This window comes from Oryctolagus cuniculus, chromosome 7 (assembly GCF_051225735.1).
Source record: "Oryctolagus cuniculus isolate XC-2025 breed Fujian yellow rabbit chromosome 7, ASM5122573v1, whole genome shotgun sequence".
Classification (NCBI taxonomy): Eukaryota; Metazoa; Chordata; class Mammalia; order Lagomorpha; family Leporidae; genus Oryctolagus; species Oryctolagus cuniculus.
The window spans coordinates 49,772,249-49,794,924 of record NC_142873.1 but is presented as its reverse complement, the minus strand read 5'-3'; the positions used below and the strand labels follow the sequence as shown (position 1 = coordinate 49,794,924).

The 22,676-nt window shown below is 45.1% G+C and overlaps 1 protein-coding gene across 25 annotated transcripts in view; it reads left to right on the top strand.

Annotated features, from left to right (window-relative positions):
• The first annotated feature begins 259 nt into the window (after positions 1-259).
• Positions 260-22,676, top strand: part of LOC100358013 (Golgi pH regulator) — a 67,285-nt gene continuing 44,868 nt past the window's right edge. For 9 of the 25 annotated variants that reach the window (XR_016210672.1, XR_016210671.1, XR_016210670.1 and 6 more), the window contains exons 1-6: positions 260-419; positions 8,342-8,401; positions 10,590-10,733; positions 11,244-11,347; positions 15,194-15,300; positions 15,721-15,822. Coding sequence is in view for 14 of the 25 variants with exons in the window: in XM_089300052.1 (XP_089156178.1) it covers positions 378-419; positions 8,342-8,401; positions 10,590-10,733; positions 11,244-11,347; positions 15,194-15,300; positions 15,721-15,822 (559 nt within the window). In the remaining 11 variants the exon portion in view is untranslated. Of the gene's footprint in view, positions 449-8,341; positions 8,402-8,780; positions 8,907-10,589; positions 10,734-11,243; positions 11,348-15,193; positions 15,301-15,720; positions 15,823-22,676 lie in introns of all 25 variants that reach the window. The other 16 variants (XR_016210678.1, XR_016210677.1, XR_016210675.1 and 13 more) reach the window with 5 other exon arrangements.

The window sequence follows — 22,676 nt, the reverse complement described above, 5'->3', positions numbered from 1 at the left end:
GGTAGAATTAGAAAATGGAATTACCACTTTAAAACTACACGCTCGCTCTCAGGGCCCACCTCCTGCAGCTACGTTGCATTACGTCTGTTTTTGGACTTTCAGTTCCAGTATCACACCCGCTCTCCCCTCTTAGCCCGCAAACCTCCAAAGCCGCCCAGGCGCTCCGCCCCGCCCGCTCCCGGCCTGAGGCGGGAAGCACTGAAACTTGCCGCTGATTGGCTGGCTGGGGCGCAGCTTGATGGCGTAGCGCGGAAGAGCCGCTCTTCCGGGCGCCGGCCCCCGGGTGAAGGCCGCCTGTGGGAAGGGGCCGGTGGCCCCAGCGTGCGGTGGGCTTGGGGCGTTGTAAGTGGAGGCATGAGCCCTCCTTACGCTTCGCCATGAGTTTCCTGATCGACTCCAGCATTATGATTACCTCCCAGGTGCGTCACCGCCCTCCGCCACGGCACCCGTAAGCCTCCCTTTTCGGAATCGCCCTGCCCGGGCCTTGGCTGTACGGGCTGCCCGGGGATCTCGCCTGTGCTCGCCACACCGGTACCCAGAGCACTGGGAGGGGGTGTGGGATTTGCTGCGCCCGGTTCCCTCCGCCCTGGTTGTCGGAGGCTGCCCTGTGGCCGCCACCCCCGAGCTCTCCAGACCCCTCTTGGGGGAAGGTTCAGCTGGCCCCAGCACGGGCCGGTGCCCCGAGAAGGCAGAGGTCCCACAAGCTCCCCGAGCCTTCCCGACAGTGCCAGCGAGCCGTGGCGTGGGCAGACGGGTGGTTGCGGGCGCGGCCTGTGCGGCGCTCCAATCAGGGCGCGATACTGGGGACACGTGGGGGCTTTGCTGCTAATTGTCAATTCCTGAATCCGGGTGCTGCAGTATTTGCCGCCAGTACTTGAAGGTTTAAGGTTTCATTTGTGCGGTAACCTCTCTCATCCTTTGTCCTCTTGTTTGCCAAACATTCTTTGCGGAACATTGGCCCTTGTTGCTTCTTGATTTACCCTCATTTTTTATTGCAATCCACAAACGTTTGTGGGTCAATGTAAAGTTCTGAGGTACAAACATACAGGAGACACCTCCTCTCTAGAAGCTTCCTTGAGTGAGCCTCTTACCGTGTCTTCCGTTGTTACTCTGTTTTTTCTTCCTAGCATTTGTCACAGCACTGCTGTCATTCATGTATTTGTTTATGGATTTTATTTTTGAAGCTCTGTTTGGCCACAGCTGTGTATCCACTTTCAAGTGCAAGCACCAATAAGTAATTGCTGCCAACTGTTAACATTTGTGGAGCTCTGAATACTTAATTTGGCTTATAGGGCACCCATATGGGATGCCAGCACTGCAGGCGGCAGCTTTACCTGCTGCACCACAATGCCAGCACCATGACCATCTTTTTATTAAATTACTGTTATTCAAAAGAGAATTTTCAATCCAGAAGTCATTTTTCATAAAAGCAACTGTTATCTGCCACGTATGTTTTGAGCCCACCCACCATACAGTGATAAGACTTATCAGTTCCAGAGTATACTGTAAGTCTCAAGATTGAGGCTGTTCCCTGTACAATTCTCAAAGTAATTGTATTTTTAGAGTAAGAAGATGTATGACTTACGTTAATTTTCAAAGCTGTTTAAAATTGCTATTTCTTTTTTTTTTTTTTTTTTTTTTTTTTTTTGACAGGCAGAGTAGACAGTGAGAGACAGAAAGGTCTTCCTTTGCCGTTGGTTCACCTTCCAATGGCCACTGCGGCCGGCGCACTGCGCTAATCCGATGGCAGGAGCCAGGTACTTATCCTGGTCTCCTATGCGGGTGCAGGGCCCAAGCACTGGGGCCATCCTCCACTGCCCTCCCGGGCCACAGCAGAGAGCTGGCCTGGAAGAGGAGCAACCGGGACTAGAACCCCGGTGTGCCGGTGCCGCAGGCGGAGGATTAGCCTATTGAGCCGTGGCGCTGGCCGCTATTTCTTTCTGTATATATATTAAATTCCTCTATAATTTTGTCAGAATTAAGATTTTTGCTTCTTTACCCTTCTTCGTCCAAAGTTTCATTTTGGGTTGTCTTGCTGATGTTTTTGTTTTGTTTTCATCTACATCATACATGCCACTCCTTATCTTAATTGCCCAGCTTCTCCACGTTCACTCAAGGTATCATCAGTTTTGAGAGTACTTTAAAATGTTTATAGAGGGGCCAGCACCGTGGCTCACTTGGTTAATCCTCCGCCTGTGGCGCTGGCATCCCATCTAGTCCCGGTTGCTCCTCTTCCAGTCCAGCTCTCTGCTGTGGCCCGGGAAAGCAGTGGAGGATGGCCCAGGTGCTTGGGCCCCTGCACCTGCATGGGAGACCAGGAGGAAGCACGTCGCTCCTGGCTTCAGATCCGCACAGCTCTGGCCGTAGCGGCCATTCGGGGAGTGAACCAACAGAAGGAAGACCTTTCTCTCTGTCTCTCTCTCACTGTCTATATTTCTACCTGTCAAAAAAAAATGTTTCGGCTGGCGCACCACACTGATCCGAAGGCAGGAGCCAGGCGCTTCTCCTGGTCTCCCATGGGGTGCAGGGCCCAAGGACCATCCATCCTCCACTGCACTCCCGGGCCACAGCAGAGAGCTGGCCTGGAAGAGGGGCAACCGGGACAGAATCCGGCGCCCTGACCAGGACTAGAACCCGGTGTGCCGGCGCCGCTAGGCGGAGGATTAGCCTAGTGAGCCGCGGCGCCGGCCATACATAGGCTTTTTTTATACTTTGCATTTTCAATGAACTTTTTGGGGTTTTGGGGTGTTTTTTAAAGATTTATTTATCTGTTTGAAAGAGTGACAGAGACAAGAGAGATGGATCTTCCATCTGCTGGTTCACTCTCCCAAATGGCTGCAACAGCCAGGGCTGGACCAGGCCAAAGTCAGGAGCCAGAAACTTCATCCTGGTCTCCCACATGGGTGGCAGGCACCCAAGTACTTGGACCATCATCCACTGCTTTGCAGGCACAGTAGCAGGAAGCTGGATTGGAAGCGAAGCAGCCAGAACTCAGACTGGCGCACCAATGTGAAAAGGCAGCATCACAAGCAGTGGCCCACCCCACTACACCACAATGCTAGCCCCAATTCTGTGAACTTTTTGAAGACCCCCGCAAATAAATATGACCTTTAAACTCTGAATCTAAATGTTTCCTGGTAAATGTTTATAACAGCCAAATGGTCTCCTTGATAGTCTAGGCGTATTTTCTCCTAATCTATTTGCCCTTTTCTAATTGATCAGGATTCATAGATCCAAAGTTCTTTCTCATCCCTCTTGTTCTTTTGTTTTCATATAAAAATCCACACTAAGATCACCATTATAGTTTGTCTACTCCCAATGCAGGGGTCTGAAGGCTGCTGTAGAAAACCACACAGCTGTGCAGGTCACCAGTGCCATGAGTTTAACCTTCAGCCCATTGGATCACTCTTTCTTGACTAATCAGCTACCTGTTCTTGTAGTTTCTCCCCTCATACTTTCTTTGATTCTCCATCACTCTACTCAGGCCCCCTTTTTTTCAAGCTCACCTCTCTTACTACTACCAGAGTAACTTTTTTTTTTTTTTTTGGACAGGCAGAGTGGACAGTGAGAGAGACAGAGAGAAAGGTCTTCCTTTACCGTTGGTTCACCCCCACCAATGGCCGCTGCAGCCCGCGCACCGCGCTGATCCGAAGCCAGGAGCCGGGTGCTTCTCCTGGTCTCCCATGTGGGTACAGGGCCCAAGCACTTGGGCCATCCTCCACTGCCCTCCCAGGCCACAGCAGAGAGCTGGGCAGAAAGAGGAACGACCAGGACAGAATCTGGCGCCCCGACTAGGACTAGAACCCAGGGTGCTGGCACTGCAGGCAGAGGATTAGCCTATTGAGCCGCGGCGCCGGCCACTTTTTTTTTTTTTAAGATTTATTTATTTTAAAGAGTTACAGGGACTGGTTCCTGCAGTGCCAGCATCCCATATGGGTGCCAGTTCATGTCCCAGCTGCTCCACTTCCTATTCAGCTCTCTGCTATGGCCTGGGAAAGCAGTGAAGGATGGCCCCAGTGCTTGGGCCCTGCACCCATGTGGGAAGACCAGAAGATGCTCCTGGCTTCGGATCAGCACAGCTCCGGCTGTTGCAGCCAATTGGGGAATGAACTAGCAGATGGAAAACCTCTCTTTTCTCTCTCTCTCTGCCTCTCCTCCTCTCTCTGTGTAATTCTGACTTTCAAATAAGTCTTTAAAAAATGTTACAGAAAAAAGTTACAGAAAAGGGGAGAGAGATCCTCCATTCACTGGTTCACTCCCGAATGTCTGCAGCAGCCAGGGCTGAGCCAGGCTGAAACTAGGAGCCAAGAATTTCATCCATATGTCCCGCATGGATGCAGGGGCCCAAACACTTGGGCCATCTTCCACTGTTTTCCCAGGCACATCAGCAGGGAGCTGCATCAGAAGTGGAGCAGCCAGGATTGGGTGCCAGTGCTGCAGGTGGTGGTTTAACCCAATGAGCGACAGTGTTGCCCCTTCTCAGGCCTTTAACATATCTAAAAATGAACTCTTCTCCATTTTCCATTCCCATTCCCAACCCTCCTCCTTCTCTAATATTCTTTACATTAATTGAGTGGCTTCATTCTTCATCTTGTTCTAAACTCTTCGTCCTTGACACTTCCCTGCTGCATTTACCTTCTGAATAGTTCTCATATCTGTTGCCTCCTCTTCTAACACCAATGTCTTAATTCAGGACCATATTTTCTCATCTGGACCTTTGCAACATCCTCTGATAATGTTTGTCTTCCTGCTATAGTGTTTTCTTCAGAAGTGGCTTCCACATAGCCTCATGGTGGTCTATGTAAGACAGATCTGACCATGTTATTTCCCTACTTATATGACCCAAATCACTTATAGACTAGAATCCAAGATTCTTTGGGTGACATTCAGGGCTCTCAGTGGTCTATTCATCTTTAGTCATATTTTTAACTACTACTTTGAATTTTATATTCCAGCTGCAGCAAATTCTGTATTGTCCTATGTGTGTACTCTGCTATTTCTTATTCCTGTGCCTTTACTCAAGCTCTTTGCTGTCTGGAAAGCTGTTTTTCAACCTCCCACCACTTCTTTTACTGCCTAATTCTTATTTATCCTTTAAGAGAGTGGTTTTTAATATTTTAGGGACAGTATGGCCGGCGCCGCGGCTCACTAGGCTAATCCTCCGCCTAGCGGCGCCGGCACACCGGGTTCTAGTCCCGGTCGGGGCGCCGGATTCTGTCCCGGTTGCCCCTCTTCCAGGCCAGCCCTCTGCTGTGGCCAGGGAGTGCAGTGGAGGATGGCCCAGGTGCTTGGGCCCTGCACCCCATGGGAGACCAGGAAAAGCACCTGGCTCCTGGCTCCTGCCATCGGATCAGCGCGGTGCGCCGGCCGCAGCGCGCCGGCCGCGGCGGCCATTGGAGGGTGAACCAACGGCAAAGGAAGACCTTTCTCTCTGTCTCTCTCTCTCACTGTCCACTCTGCCTGTCAAAAAAAAAATAAATAAATAAATAAATAAATTAAAAAAAAAAAAAGTAGAATATTTTAGGGACAGTAGAAGTATGTCATCAGTATTTTAGAACTTCTGTTGAAAAATGTACATAATCCCAACTTTTTCTCACAAATCAGATTCTTTTTTAAGATTTATTTTATTTATTTGAAATACAGTGTTAGGAAGAGAGAGAGAGATCACCCATCCTCTGGTTCACTCCCCAAAATGGCCACTGCAATGGCCAGGGCTGGGCCAGGCCGAAGCCAGGAGCTTCTTCAGGTCTCCCGCTTGGGTAGCAGACACCCAAGCACTTGGGCCATCTTCTGCTGCCTTCCAGGTGCATTAGCAGGGAGCAAGATTGGAAGTGGAGTATCCAGGACTCTAACTGGCACCCATATGGTATACCAGCATTGAAGATGGCGGCTTAACCTATTATGCCACAGTTCTAGCCCCCCACAATTCAGATTTTCAATACCACATTAAAACTTTCATTTGGCATGGTGGTTAGGTCACTGCTTGGAAGGCCTACATCCCATATGGGGGTGCCTAGGTTTGAGTGTGGGTTACTCTGCTTTCAGTTCAGCTCTCTGCAAATGCTCCTGTTGAGTTCTGGGCTCTTGGCTTTTGGCCTGGCTCAGCCCTGGCTATTGTGAGCATTTGGGGAGCGAACCAGTAGGTAGAATATCTCTATCTGTTGCTATGTTCTCTCTGCCTTTCAAATAAAAATCAAAATAAGATTTTTTTTTTTTTTTTTGACAGGCAGAGTAGACAGTGAGAGAGACAGACAGAAAGGTCTTCCTTTTACTGTTGGTTCACCTTCCAATGGCCACTGCGGCCAGCGCACCACACTGATCCAAAGCCAGGAGCCAGGTGCTTCTCCTGGTCTCCCATATGGGTACAGGGCCCAAGCACTTGGGCCATCCTTCATTGCCCTCCTGGGCCACAGCAGAGAGCTGGCTTGGAAGAAGGGCAACTGGGATAGAATCCGGCGCCCCGACCGGGACTAGAACCCAGTGTGCCGGCACTGCAGGCGGAGGATTAGCCTAGTGAGCCGTGGCGCCGGCCAAAATAAGATATTTTTTAAATTCTCCTTCAGCTCAAATATCTCTTCCAGAAAATCTGTACAACCCACTACAAATTGATTTAGTCTCCCTCTGATAATGTTTTTACTGTAACATGTACATATTTCAGTCATTGTATATCCATATTACATTGTGATTATTTAGTGTCTTTACCACCATATATGAGCTCCTTGAAGGTAGTGACTGTATTCCTCATCTGTTCTCTTAGCTAGCCCAGCACATAGAAGTTAATACCAGATAGAAGTTAATACAAAAACTTGAGATTGAATATTGCTGACCATTTTAGCCATTCTGCAAACATTTATGGAAAGCTCACCCAGGCACTGCACTGGGTACTGAGGATACAAATATTACGATAGAGCTTATAATCTAATGTCTAAAAAAATTAAATTAGCTGTTACAAATGTATTTTTGCATGTATAAGGGAAGTGCAAGGTACAGTAGAATTATATATTTTAAAAAGCAATTTCTCTTGCTTGGGAAGACAATAAAACCTTCCAGACGGAGTAACATAGAAGTTAGGACGTGTAGGATAAATGGGAAAGGGCTGGAGAGAAGTTTGTCAGAGGACAGCATCTACAGGGGTTTTAGTACATAGTAATGTATGCCGAAATAACCAAAACTCCATGTGGCTGAAAGTAAATTTGACAGACGGGAGGCACAGGCAGGGGAGGCTGGAGTAGTTTGTGCTAAACAGTGCTTAAGAGTTAACATTTGTTCTCAGAGTCAGGAGAAAGGCATAAAAGAATTGATTCATAGTTACAGTCCCAGCCAGTAGAAGAAGAAAAGAAGAGTTATGTCAGCGTGTATGTGTGTGTATATAGTTAGAAGGTTCTATTTACTAGTGGAAAAACGAACCAGCTTTGTCAGCTGTCATGTGGCTACTGTCTGTGATGCCAGTTTGAAACAAAACTGACAAAAGTGGATCCTGCAATCTGTTGGCTTTCCACCAAGATAGAAAGCACTTTATAGAGATTAGGCAGGATGGTGAAGAAGCTGGGAAAGCTCTCTGAAGGAAACACATAATGAAAAATATTAGTCTTTCTATTACTCCCTGATTTTTTTGTCCGATTTGTCTGATTTCTTTTCCTGTGAGGTTTCAACTTTTTAAATACTTGCAAACAAGGATTACTTAGAAGTAACAAGTTTCATTGACTCATTTTTTTATTTGCTAATTTCTGTGACTCACACAGTGATTATCACAAAACTATGGGAAAATATGTATGTACTTCCATGTTTGTCTAACTTAGAAACACATTTTGTTTTTTAAAGATTTATTTGTTTGAAAGGCAGCGTTACAGAGAGAGGGAAGGAGAGAGAGTTTTTCCATCTGCTGGTTCACTCCACAAATGGCTACAAGTGCCAGAGCTGAGCCAGTCTGGAGTCAGGAGCTTCTGGGTCTCCACGTGGGTGCAGGGGCCCAAGCACTTGGGCCATCCTCCGCTGCATTCCCTGGCACATTAGCAGGGAGCTGGATCGGAAGTGGAGCAGCCAGGTCTCGAACTGGTACACATATGAGATGCTGGTGTTACAGGTGGCTACTTAACCCACTACACCACAGCACCAGCCCCAGAAACACATGCTGTAGCACAGATAATTTTAAAAATCTAAGAGCATTTAAACATGTTTTCAGTGTTTGAACTTTAATGAGTAGCTGTTGTGAGTAGACCTCATATTTAATCTCTGAAATAAATTAACTGTCTAATTAGCAGACTTTAGTCATAAAATAGTTTCTTATAAGGCATTTCTCAAAAGATGTATTTTGACATTTTGTCTTTTTTTTCCCCTGCAGATACTTTTTTTTGGATTTGGGTGGCTTTTTTTCATGCGCCAATTGTTTAAGGACTATGAGGTAAGATGAAATCATTGTGTTATACTTTATGAATTTAGATTGTTTTAATATGAAACAAGAAAAATGCCTCCAGTAAAAAATGATCATGTTCACTGGCAAGACAGGAGTTTTGTCAAATGACTACTGGGTAACCATTAGATTGGAGAATATGATGAGGTTTTATTGATTTCAAAGAGGGAAAAAAAAAAAAGGCAAGTCCAATGTATTAGTCCAGAGTATGCATCAAATATAAGATAGTTATTTAGTAAACAATTCATTATAAAATCTTTTCATTTTCTGTCAAGTTCTGAATTAACCAGTCTTACATTATACACTAACACCAAAATCCCAAAACTCTGATTCTTTTTTTTTTATTATTTTATTTTTTATTTTTTGACAGGCAGAGTGGACAGAGAGAGAGAGACAGAGAGAAAGGTCTTCCTTTGCCGTTGGTTCACCCTCCAATGACCGCCGCGGCCAGCTTGCTGCGGCTGGTACACCGCGCTGATCCGATGGCAGGAGCCAGGTACTTCTCCTGGTCTCCCATGGGGTGCAGGGCCCAAGCACTTGGGCCATCCTCCACTGTACTCCCTGGCCACAGCAGAGAGCTGGCCTGGAAGAGGGGCAACTGGGACAGAATCCGGCGCCCCGACCAGGACTTGAACCCGGTGTGCTGGCGCCGCAAGGCGGAGGATTAGCCTAATGAGCCGCGGCATTGGCCAAAACTCTGATTCTTATATTAAGCCTGGATTCCCCACCTTAAGAACAAGCATTTGGCTTAACTGTTAAGATGCCCAAGTCCCATATTGGTGTGGCTGGGTTTAAGTTCTCGTTCCAGCTCCCAATTCCAGATTCCTGCCGATGCAGACTCTGAGAGGCAGCAAGTAATCACTCAAGTGGTTAGATCCCTGCCACCCACATGGAAGAACTGGATTGAATTCCCAGCTCCCAAATTTGGCCTGGCCTAGTCCTGGCCATGGAGGTCATTTGGGAAGGAAATCAACAGACTGAGAGTCTGGTTCACTCCCCAAATGGCCGCAGGAGTTTCTTCAGGGTCTCCCACACTGGTGCAGGACCCAAGCACTTGGGCCATCTTCCACTGCTTTCCCAGGCCATAGAAGAGAGCTGGATTGGAAGTGGAGCAGCCGGGACTCAAATTTGTGCCCATATGGAATGCTGGCACTGCCGACGCTGGCTTTACCTGCTAAGCCATAGCACCAGCCTCTCCAAGTGCTACTTCTTCTTCTTCTTCTTCTTTTTTTTTTTTTTTTTTTTTTTTTTTTTTAAGATTTATTTATTTGAAAGACAGAGTCACAGAGAGAGGTAGAGACAGAGAGGTCTTCCATCCGCTGGTTCACTCCCCAGATGGCTGCAACGGCTGGAGCTGTGCCGATCTGAAGCCAGGTGCCAGGCGCTTCTCCCTTGTGGGTGCAGGGGCCCAAGGACTTGGACCATCCTCCACTGCTTTCCCAGGCCATAGCAGAGAGCTGGATCAGAAGAAGAGCAGCCGGGACTAGAACTGGTGCCCATATGAGATGCCAGCGCTTCAGGTCAGGGCTTTAACCCGCTGCACTACAGTGCCGGCCCCCAAGTGCTACTTATAATCTGTCATTTCATCTTCCTGTGCTTTAAATTCTCCATCCACAAGACAGTGTTGGTAGTAGTCACCCATGATTTAAAAGTGCCACCACTTCGATCCATTTCTTTAGTTCCAAGCTAGTTGTGTTGGTTGCCTTGTTTCCAATGCCTTGAGAATTTCTTAAAAATTTTGTGACTTGGAACCAGATTATTGTTTCAGTATTTCAAACAAAGGAAATGACTTCCAGTCTATATGTCTTTTTTTTTTTTTAATTGTTTTATTCATTTTAGAGACAGAGTCACAGAGAGAGAGAGGTCTTCTGTCCACTGGTTCACTCCCCAAATGGCCACAACGGCTGGAGCTGGGCCCATCCAAAGCCAGGAGCTTCCTCAAGGTCTCCCATGCGGGTGCAGAGCCCAAGTACTTGGGCCATCTTCCACTGCTTTTCCAGGCCATCAGCACAGATGCTAGATCAGAAGTGGGACCATCAGCAGAGATACTAGATCAGAAGTAGAGCAATTGGGACTCGAACAGGCGCCCTTATGGGATGCCAGTGCTACAGGCAGAGGCTTAACTTACTACGCAACAATGCTGGCCCCCATTTTTTGTTTGTTTGTTCTTTTTTTTAAGATTTATTTATTTAAAAGAGTTACAGAGAGAAAGACAGGAGGGAGAGAGATCTTCCACCTGCTGGTTCATTCCCTAAATGGCTGTGACAGTTGGAGTTGGACCAAGCTGAAGCCAGGAGCCCAGAACTCAATCCAGGTCTCCCATGTGAGTGCAAGATTCCAAGGACCTGGGTCATCCTCCACTGCTTTCCCAGGCATATTAACAGAGAGCTGGATCAGAAGTGGAGCAGCCAGGAATCAAACCAGCATCCATATGGGATGCCAACATCAAGGTGGTAGCTTTACCCATTAGGCCACAACACTGGCCTGCTATTTGTCTTGTTTTTAAAGATTTATTTGAAAGACAGAGATACAGAGAAAGATAGAAGATAGAGAGAGGTCTTCCATCCACTGATTCACTCCCCAAATGGCCACAACCCCCAGCACTGAGCCAATTCAGAATCAGGAGCCAGGAACTTCTTCCAGGTCTCCCTTATAGGTTCAGGGGCCCAAGGACCTGGGCCAACCTTCAGCTGCTCTCCAGGCACATTAGCAGGGAACTGGATGGAAAGTGGAGCAGCCAGGACTGCAACCAGTACCCATTTGGGATGCTGCAGGCCAGGTCTTTAACCTGCTGTGCCACAGCCAGCCCCACCCTCTACTTGTCTTTTAACAGGTGCGACAATATGTTGTACAAGTGATCTTCTCTGTGACTTTCGCGTTTTCCTGCACCATGTTTGAGCTCATCATCTTTGAAATCTTAGGAGTATTGAATAGCAGGTGAGTAAAATTACTGAATAACTCAACTCTTGGAATTCTTTGCTACTTTCTTTATGGTGGAAAAAATTACCTGAATATCATAGCTGAAAAAATCCACTGTGTGGATACTTTAGTCTTTTATTTGAAAGTCAGAATTACACAGAGAAGAGAAGCAGAGAGAGGTCTTCCATCCGATAGTTCACACCCCAATTGACCACAGTGGCCAGAGCTGTGCCAATCTGAAGCCCGGAGCCAGGAGTTTCTTCCAGGTCTCCATGCGGGTGCAGGGGCCCAAGGACTTGGGCCATCTTCTGCTTTCCCAGGCCATAGCAGAGAGCTGGAAGGGAAGAGGAGCAGCCAGGACTAGAACTGGCGCCCATATGGGATGCTGGCACTTCAGGCCAGGGCGTTAACCCACAGTACCACAGCGCCGGCCCCGATACTTGCCTTAATAATTGCAATGATCACAGCTATGGGTCCCAGCTACTAGTAACCCTTTTTTGAAAATACTTACGAATGGGGATTATCTATAAAAATAAGTTTGACTGTTTCTATTTACTGATTTCTTGAGGGGGCACTAAGGTGCCCATATCCCATGTCAATATGTAAATAATAAACTTTTTTTTTTAAAGATTATGGTCCAGGAGAACTTACAGAGAAGAACTTACAGAGCATGAGACCAAGAGACTAGGTCCAGGCTTTGCTCTTAGAAACTTTCTTGCCACCAGGTGTTCTCTGAACCCTTGTAATATAGCCCTTCATGTTGTTCTGCTGATTGAAAATCTACCTGAAAGGATTAGAATTCCTCAAACCTCCTTAAGAACCTCTTTAAAGACTGAGTTCAGTCCTTACTTGGTTGTTGATTTTACAGGCTTAGTTGAGTTTGATTGAACTTAAACTACTTTTTAAAACATTTTTTAAAAGTAACTCTACTTTTTTCCAAATAATAGACTTGTTCAATAGATGTCTATCCAGAATGTCACTTTACCTGCAGCTCAAAAGACTAGTCAAAACACATGATTCACTTACAATTGGCAACATGGTTTATACTTGCGGTTACACTTGTCATTTCAAACCCACTGCCTCCCAGTCTCTTAGAATCTTCACTAAAATGGTATTTAGGACCACCATGATAGGCAGGACTGCCATTAGATAGGATGATGTGCAGTTTGTTTGTCTCTAGATGCCTTAACATGGGTTAATCAAACAAGGGAAAAGGCGTCAGTTTATCTAGACTAACTGGTACTGGCCTGTAGTCTTTGCTGAATGATTCTGAATGATGCCTGCTATCTGGATTGAATGAGAGAGGAACAGTAAGAGTATTTTCTTATTTCCTGATAGAACTATGATTTCATCTAACTGATCAAATTTTCAGTTTCACATCAGTCATTAGAAAACATAAAGCTAGGCCGGTGCCGTGGCTCAATAGGCTAATCCTCCACCTTGCGGCGCCGGCACACCGGGTTCTAGTCCCGGTCAGGGCGCCGGATTCTGTCCCGGTTGCCCCTCTTCCAGGCCAGCTCTCTGCTATGGCCAGGGAGTGCAGTGGAGGATGGCCCAGGTGCTTGGGCCCTGCACCCCATGGGAGACCAGGAAAAGCACCTGGATCCTGGCTCCTGCCATCGGATCAGCGCGGTGCGCCGGCTGCAGCGGCGGCCATTGGAGGGTGAACCAACGGCAAAAGGAAGACCTTTCTCTCTGTCTCTCTCTCTCACTGTCCACTCTGCCTGTCAAAAAAAAAAAAAAAAAAAAAGAAAACATAAAGCTAACTTTACCACCTACTCATAGCATGTTTCCAGGACTCTATTTTGTAATATCCATCAGACTCAAGCCAGTGTTTTACTTACATTTTATCACTGTTGTTCCTTTCTCTCATATTTTCTTATAATTTATTTTGTCATCCTGTATTTTATACTCATAAGCCGTTTAACTGTTTAATGCTTTTTTGAAATAAGGCCTAAGTAAGTTTAAAATAATACTACAAATACAAAGCACACCATTAAGAAAAGTAAACAGACATCCCAGAATGGAAGAAAATGACCTATCTGATAAGGAACTTACATTTAGAATATATAAAGTGCTCACAATTCAATAAATAAGATAATGTAATTTTTAAATGTACGAAGGATCTAGGGATTTCTTCAAAGATGATATGCACATGGCCAGTAAGCACATGAAAAGATGCTTGATATCTAACCACCAGAGAAACACAAATCAAAAGCACATATATCCACACCAAAATTTGTACACATATGTTCACAGTTTGCCATTTATAATAGCTAAAATGAGAAACAACCCAAATATCTATCAACTCATGGATAAACAAAATATGACATATCCATGTAACAGGATAAATATTCAGCCACAAAAAAGAGTGAATTATTTATAGATGTTAAAACAAGTAAACCTCACAAACATTATACTAAGTGAAAGAAGCGAGTCATAAAAGACCACATATCACATAATTTCGTGTATATGAAATGTCCAGAATAAGCAAACCCATAGAAGTAGAAAGTATATTGGTGATTTCCTAGAACTAGGGAGGTTGGGGGAAATGAGGACTAACAGGTAATGGGAAGAAAGTTTCTCCTTTTTTAAAAAAAAAAAAAAAAAAAAAAAAGGAGAGGGGCAGAGCTGTGGTGCAGCAGATTAACCCTATGCCTGCAGCTCTGGCATCCCATATGGGCCCTGGTTCTAGTCCTGGCTGCTGCTCTTCTGATCCAGCTCTCTTTTATGGCCTGGGAAAGCAGTGGAAAATGGCCCAAGCGCTTGAGCCGCTACACCCATGTGGGAGACCCAGAAGAAGCTTCTGGCTTCTGGCTTTGGATTGAGCCAGCTCCAGGTGTTGTGGCAATTTGGGGAGTGAACCAGTGGGTAGAAGACATTTCTCTCTGTCTCTCCCTCTCACTGTAACTCTATCTCTCAATAAATAATTAATTAAAAGAAAAAAAGATTTATTTATTTGAAAGTCAGAGTTACACAGAGTAAAGAAGAGACCTACAAAGAGAGAGACCTTCCATCCACTGGTCCACTCCTCAAATGGCCACAATGGCTGGGGTAAGGTCAGGCTGAAACCAGGAATCAGGATCTTCTTCTGGATCTCCCACATGGGTGCAGGGGCCTAAGCACTGTGTCATCTGCTGCTGCTTTCCCAGGTACATTAGCTGGGAGCTGCACAGGAAGTGGAGCAGCCAGGTCTTGAACTAATACCCATATGGGATGCCGGCATCACAGGTGGTAGCTTTACTCGCCATACCACAGCACTGACCTCAGAAGTTTCTTTATGAGTAATGAAAATGTTCTAAAATTGTGGTAATGGTTGTACAATGCTGTGAATATATTAATAACTATTGAATTGTACACTTTAAATGGAGGAATTATATCTGCAAAATGCATAAAAAGCAATGCTAAAAATTTTAATAAAACAAATTTTATAAACTAATAAAAGTGGTCATGCAAATCAAATGCTTAATTATATTTGAGTCTTTATAGCATATTTTACTGTTAACATTTAGTTTCCTTTATTTCTTATATTAGAATAAGATCCCTAATGGTAAGTGTAACCAATCCATTCTGCCAATAAAAAATATGTTGATAAATGTTAGGGTACACATTGCCTAAGAATATAGCTAAAGCATTAATATAGCTAAAGCATTAATAATTCTTACTTTCTTTTAATTAGTGAAATTCTTAGGTTAAAATTGTTATATATAACTTTTCAGAAATCTTTACAAGTGAGTAGATGCTAATAGTATTGTGCTAATGCACAATTGAATTCATAGAGTAAGAGTCCTTTGGAAGACTAAAGAGGATGAAAGTTGGTTTTCTGTTCCCACTTCCAGTGATACTCTTTAACATTGATTTCAGCTCCCGTTATTTTCACTGGAAAATGAACCTGTGTGTAATTCTGCTGATCCTGGTTTTCATGGTGCCTTTTTACATTGGCTATTTTATCGTGAGCAACATCCGACTATGTGAGTATTATAGCCTCTCTCTCAGCACGTAAATGGAGATGATTATTCTTGGGGATTGAGATTATGAAGGCCTTCATTTCTATGGTATTCTCAGTGGTTACTGCTATCAGGAACTACCTTACAACATTTTAGAAAGGTCACAAAATAAATGTAGAATTAATGATTTGATTATTTTTCCTACCACAATTTATTTATTTCCACTATAATATTTCTATTAACTCCATATACATCTTAATTTCAACCAAGTTTCTCTTATGGTGTGTTAAGAATGCTTTCACTGAAAACTGTATTGTTCCATCACTCACTTGCCAGATAAACTAGCCAGTTAAATGTTAATTAGCATGCATTCATATTTTTAAGTAGAAAAAGGTCTTTACCATGTATTTATTTTCCCTAACAGTCTTGTCTCCTCTATTGCAGTGCATAAACAGCGACTACTTTTTTCCTGTCTCCTATGGTTGACCTTTATGTATTTCTTCTGGAAACTAGGAGATCCATTTCCCATTCTCAGCCCAAAACATGGTGAGTGTACATTGGAAGTAGGGGAGAGTAGGCACAGAATTTGATTTTCTTTCTTTTAAGATTTATTTATTTGAGAGGTAGAGTTACAGACAGAGAGGGAGAGACAAAGAGAAAGGTCTTCCATCCACTGGTTCACTCCCCAAATGGCTGAAGCACCCAGAACTGGGTTGATCTGAAGCCAGGATCCAGGAACTTCTTCTGGGTCTCCCACTTGTATGTAGGGGCCCAAACACTTGGGCCATCCTCTGCTGCTTTCCCAGGCCATAGCAAAGAACTGGATCGGGAGATGAGCAGCTGGGACTTGAATGGGTGCCCATAGGGAATACCAGCACTGCTGGCAGCAGCTTTACCTGATACACCACAGCGCCAGACCCTTGATTTTCTATTTTGAACAAAAAGAATTAATGTTTAAAACTTCTGACTGTTGGAAATATAGCCAAGTTATTTATCAATAAAATTTCTGATTTTGAAACCAAATTCTCTCTTTGACCCTAAGAGATACCAAATGCTGGTTTGGGGACAGACTTCCATCATTCCAGAGTATGGAGTTTTGGACCTTAGTTTAGTGAATAAACTTCAAGAGTTTAAGGGACAGAGAAAGGGGTTCTTAACTTCAATCTCCTGGTATTGTACACAGAATTATGGGAGTATATTTGTATGTGTATTTGGAGGTGAGTTTTCAACAAGTTTTTTTTTTTTTTTTTTTTAAGATTTATTTTATTTATTTGAAAGTTACACAGAGAAGGAAAGGCGGAGGGGTGGGGTCTTCCATCTGCTGGTTCACTCCCCACTTGGCCACAATGGCCAGAGCTGGGCTGATCTGAAGCCAGGAGCTAAGAGCCTCCCCCCCAGGTCTCCCATGCAAGTGCAGGGGCCCAAGGACTTGGGCCATCCTCTACCACCTTCCCAGGCCATAGCAGAGAGCTGGATCAGAAGTAGAGCAACTGGGACTCGAACTGACACCCACATGGGATGCCGGCACTGCAAGGTGGCGGCTTTACCTTCTATGCCACAGCGCCAGCCCCTCAAGTTTTTATCAGATTCCCAAAGGAGTCTGTGACCACTACTTATGTGATGATAAAAGTTCTCTTTAGGTAGTATATATGTATTTTGGGAAAAGAGTTGACATTAAAACCTTTACAATTAGTGTATTAAGAAAAGCTTTCCAAAAGTCAGTGTCTTTTCTCTGAAGAATAAATTCATTTATTGCAAGAAGTTGGGCAGAGCCCTAATCTCTATGCAGCCAGGCCAAGCCAGAGGGAATGTGAAGACGTCTATTGTATCTTTCATCCATCTTTTTTTTCCAAATGTATACAGATATTGGTCTTCCTTTACCGTTGGTTCACTCTCCAATGGCCGCTGCGGCCAGCGCACCACGCTGATCCAAAGCCAGGAGCCAGGTGCTTCTCCTGGTCTCCCATGCGGGTGCAGGGCCCAAGCACTTAGACCATCCTCCACTGCCCTCCCAGGCCACAGCAGAGAGCTGGCCTGGAAGAGGGAAAACCGGGACAGAATCTGGCGCCCCGACTGGGACTAGAACCCCGGTGTGCCGGCACTGCAGGCGGAGGATTAGCCTATTGAGCCGTGGCACCGGCCCTATACAGGTATTTTTAAAAGAACTTTGAACTAGAAAAGCTAGGGAGATATTTTCAATTTTAGTCTTTTCTTCATGCTTCAATAAATAGGCATTTGAGTTTTATGCCTGAATGTTGAGATGTCTTAATTTAATTAGCCCTCTCAGAGAAATGAGAAGGAGGAAAGTTTAGGCAGTAACTGAGAAGTAGCCCGATTTAGACTGCCTTCTTGGCCAGGACTTTCCCAGTAACTTATATGGTTTATTAATATCTGTGAAGACCTCAAAAACTGTAAGACCTCATCCTTACCTGTACTGAAAAAAAATTATTAAAATATTCCTGCAATGCTTGAGTCTCAGGAGGCTGGAAGACATTCTCTGGTGGGCAGGAGTAAGAGAGCCTTAAGAAAAGACATCAAAGGGGCTAGATGGAGCCTGTGTGAGCAGTGGCAATGGGGAGCTGGCCTGCGAGTTGCCTGTTCATCTGGCTTACCATTTATCAACTGGTAAACAAGCTTGGAAGTGACCAACTCTTTCTTCATAGAAATGCTTGGATTAGGCAGATACTTTCTTGAAGAAAGTCATTTAATGAAAGGGCACCAGGTTAAAGGGAATGAAAATAAAGGGGTTTGGGTTTTTTTTCTGTGCTTTTTTTGTTTTCAGAAACCTGTACAATGGGCATTTCAAAGAGTTTATGGAAAATTGGGTTAAAGATAAGATTATTTTGGTGCAAAAATTTGTAATCCATACACAATTTTTTCATAGTATGCATTTTCTATGAGCTTTTTGAAAACCTCTCTCATTAATCTGTTTTGTTTTCAAGAGATACATGGAAAGTAGAATCAACATAATCCGGATGAGGATTTATTCATTCACTTAGCATTCTGCAAGTATTTACTGAGTATCTTTAGTTGCTAGAGACAGACCAAAAATAAGATAAACTTGGTTTCTACACTCCTGAAACTTTGTTGTGGGGCCCTGCGCTGTGGCTCAGCAGGTTAAGGCCCAGGCTGCGGCACCAGCTTCCCATGTTGGCACTGCTTCTGATCCAGCTCTGTGCTGATGTACCTGAGAAGGCAGCGGAGGGTGGCCCAAGTGCTTGGGTCCCTGCATCCACACTGGGGACCCAGAGGAGGCTCCTGGCTTCAGCCTGACTCAGTCCTAGCTGTTGGCAGCCATTTGGGGAGTGAACCGGCAGAAGGAAGATCTCTGTCTGTCTCTGTGACTCTGCCTTTCAAATAAATAATAAATCTTAAAAGAAAAAAAATAACTGTTTTGAGTGAGACTAAGCAATAAAGAGGTAAATATTCTAAGTAATTGCCATTAATAATCATTGTTGTCAAGAAGTGAACAGGTTGTTGTAATAGAGAATGCTGCACAAGAAGGATATCAGATTTAGTGCAGGTGATTAGAATTAGAACCTTTGTGAGGGAGTTATAAATCTCACTTTTAAAAACCTGAAATTTAAGGATAGACCAAAAACACAGCAAGACGGCACAAGAAGACTGCACACAAAGCCCTGAGGTAGAAAGACCTTCGTATATTCAAGGGGAGGGAGGTTACGATGGAGAATAGTTCTAGAGTTTTTGTTTTTTTACTTTGATGTCCAGATAGTTTATGATGCCATTTTCTAAGATAGGTAATGCAGAGGAAGGAACAAGTTGAGAAGGAAGATAATTTCAGTTTGGGATTTGTTGAATTTGAGTTGCCTGTGCACATCCAGGTGAAATTCAACAAGCAATTGGATACACAAGGCAAGTGCTTAGGAAAAAGGTATGGATGCATCAACCCTTGGGGATGTGACTCCAGGAATCTGAAAAATTATCAACCAGATGCTACTAGATGACACTGGGGGAATGGGTGTAATTGCCCAAGGGACAATATACAAACTGAAATAAAAGAGACAATTCTTGCCTGTGGAGTGCAAGAAGATACCAAGAAAAAGTAACAAGAGAAATTAAAGGAAAAATGGTAATGTGGATGCCAAGAAGGGAAAGTGTTTTCAAACAGGAAAAATTCAGTGTCATGAAAGAACCAATGAAATAATGACTGGAGGGTCCAGCGTTGTGGCACAGCAGGTTAAGCTGCCACCTGCAATGTCAGCATCCTATATGAGCACCAGTTCAAGTCCCAGCTGTTCTGTCTCTAATCCAGCTCCCTGCTAATGCACCTGGGAAAGCAGCAGAAGATAGCCAATTACTTGGGCTCCTGCCACCCACTTGCATGAGACCCAGATGGAGTACTAGGCTCCTGGCTTCAATCTGGCTAGTCCCAACTGTTGTGTCCATTTGAGGAGTGAAACAACAGATAGGTCTTTCTATCTGTCCCTCCCTCTCCCTCTCCCTCTCCCTCTCCCTCTCCCTCTCCCTCTCCCCCTCCCCCTCCCTCTCCCTCTCCCTCTCCCCCTCCCCCTCCCCCTCCCCCTCCCCCTCCCCCTCCCCCTCCCCCTCCCTCTCCCTCTCCCTCTCCCCCTCCCTCCCTCTCTTTCTCTCTCTCTCTCTTCCTTTCAAATAAATAAATAATTTTTAAAAAATGATGATTGGAAAATGTCGTTGAATTTTGTAACCAGGATAAAATTGATAACCCTAGTGCAGTAATAGTTAAGGGCACTGTGGAGCTATGCTGGACTTGAACTCTGACTCTTCCACTTATCAGTTGTGTTTCCTTGATTTAAATTATTTAACCTGTCTGTTTCCTCATCTGTACAATTCAGTTTTCAATAATGGCTGTCTCATTGTGGTGGTATGAGGATTAGATGAGTTAGTACAAATAAAATGCTTAGAATGGTGCCTGTAACATAGTAGATGCTTGATGAATGTTACCTATTATATTACCATTACAATTAGAGCAATTTCATCCAGTGTCAAAGGATGAAAGGAAAGCTGGATTGCAACCAATTGAGGGATAAACTGGAGGTGAGGAAGAGGTGACAGTAAGTGTAGGTTTCCTTTTTTTTTTTTTTTTTAAGGATTTATTTATTTATTTGAAAGAGTTACATAGAGAAGAGGCAGAGAGAAAGAGGCCTTCCATCTGTAGGTTCACTCCCCAACTGGCCGCCACGGCTGGAGCTGTGCCGATCCAAAGCCAGGATCTTCTTCTGGGTCTCCCACGTGGGTGGGCGGCTTCTTTCAAGAAGCTTGACTATTAATGGGGAAGTAGATAGAGATTGATAACCAAAGGTAAATTCAAAACCAAGAGCAGACTTTTTCTTTGGGAAAGAGATTTAAAGCTGAAGGGAAAGAACTAGCAAAAAAGATTGAAAACAGGAGAGAGAGGCAAATGATGGAACAACAGTCTGGAGAAGGTAGAGGGAATTGAATAGGACCCACAGCACAAATAGACAAGTCCTAACTTTGGACACCATCTTTTTCTGAAGGAGACAAATTGGGAGGACGGGGGCCGGCTCTATGGTATAGTCGGTAAAGCCGCCACCTGCAGTGCCAGCATCCCATATGGGCTTCCGTTCATGTCTTGGCTGCTCCACTTCTAATCCAGCTCTCCGCTATGGCCTGGGAAAGTAGTAGAAGATGGCCCAAATGCTTGGTCAGCCCCTGCACCCACATGGGAGGCCTGGAAGAAGCTCCTGGCTCCTGGCTTCGGATCAGCACAGCTCTGGCCATTTGCAACCAATTGGGGAGTGAACCAGCAGGTGGAAGACCTCTCTCTCTCTGCCTCTCCTCTCCCTCTGTAACTCTGTCTTTCAAATAAATCTTTTTTCATAAATATTTATTTTATTTATATGAAAGAGTAACAGAGAGAGGTAGAGACAGAGAGGTCTTCCATCCTCTGGTTCACTCCCCAGATGGCCACACAGCTGGAGCTGAGCTGATCAGAAACCAAGAGCCAGGAGCTTCTGGGTCTCCCACATGGGTGCACGGGCCCAAGGATTTGAGCCATCTTCTACTGCATTCCCAAGCCATACCAGAGAGCTGAATCGGAAGAGGAGCAGCTGGGACTAGCTGCCCATATGGGATACTGGCACTTCAGGCCAGGGTTTTAATACGTTGAGCCACAGCGCCGGCCCCAATAAATAAATCTTAAAAAAAAAAAAATTAGGAGGATGATTGCAGATGTATATATTTATACTAGAGTGAAGATAGTTTGTGGCTGCCTTTTTTTTTTTTTTTTTTTTTTTGACAGGCAGAGTGGACAGTGAGAGAGACAGAGAGAAAGGTCTTCCTTTGCCGTTGGTTCACCCTCCAATGGCCGCTGCGGCCGGCGCACCGCGCTGATCCGATGGCAGGAGCCAGGAGCCAGGTGCTTTTCCTGGTCTCCCATGGGGTGCAGGGCCCAAGCACCTGGGCCATCCTCCACTGCACTCCCGGGCCACAGCAGAGGGCTGGCCTGGAAGAGGGGCAACCGGGACAGAATCCGACGCCCCGACCGGGACTAGAACCCGGTGTGCCGGCGCCGCAAGGCGGAGGATTAGCCTAGTGAGCCGCGGCGCTGGCCCGTGTCTGCCTTTTTTTAAAAGAATATTTATTTATTTGAAAGAGTTACAGAGAGAGAGAACAAGGTCTTCCATCTGCTGGTTCACTTCCCAGATGGCTGCAACGGCCCAAGCTGTAACAGTCTAAAGCCAGGAGCTAAGTGCTTCTTCCCAGTCTTCCACACAGGTGCAGGGGCCTAAGGACTTGGGCCAGTTTCTACTGCTTTCCCAGGCCATAGCAGAGAGCTGGATCAGTAGTGGAGCAGCTGGGATTCGAACCAGCGCCATATGGGATGCCAGCACTGCAGGCAGTGGCTTTACCCACTACACCACAGTGTCGGCCCCTATGTCTTTCTTAGTAAGGGCATTGGCTAAGGAGATGGATAAAGGTGGATTAAATGAATTTAAGAGTAGGTGCTGAGGAGAATAGAGAGAGATGGCTGCCAGGAACCAGGTAAGGTTTATTCAGTGTTGGGTGAGCTCTGTTGATACTGTAGACCATAAATCTGTGATGCACCAATATCAGAATGTGTTCTAGCAATTTTAGATAACTTGGGCATGGGCAAAGGGTTAGGGGTTTGTAGGATCAGTGCCTCAGCAAGAGGAGAGTAGGGGATTGAGGGTCCTGCTGAGAGAGGTTGAAGCAAGTAAGCTTAGGGCCCAAGCTAGGTGAAGGAGGGGAGGAAGCAAAAGACTACAGGCCAGAGAGGGCACTGAACTCTACAATGCGTGTAGTGGAAATAAAAGAACAAGAGACCTTGAAGACTAGAAGCAGAGGGCAGTGATCAGAAATGGAACATTGGAATTTTCATTTCAAAGCTGACAGAATTCACTAACCGCAGCTGAATGCAT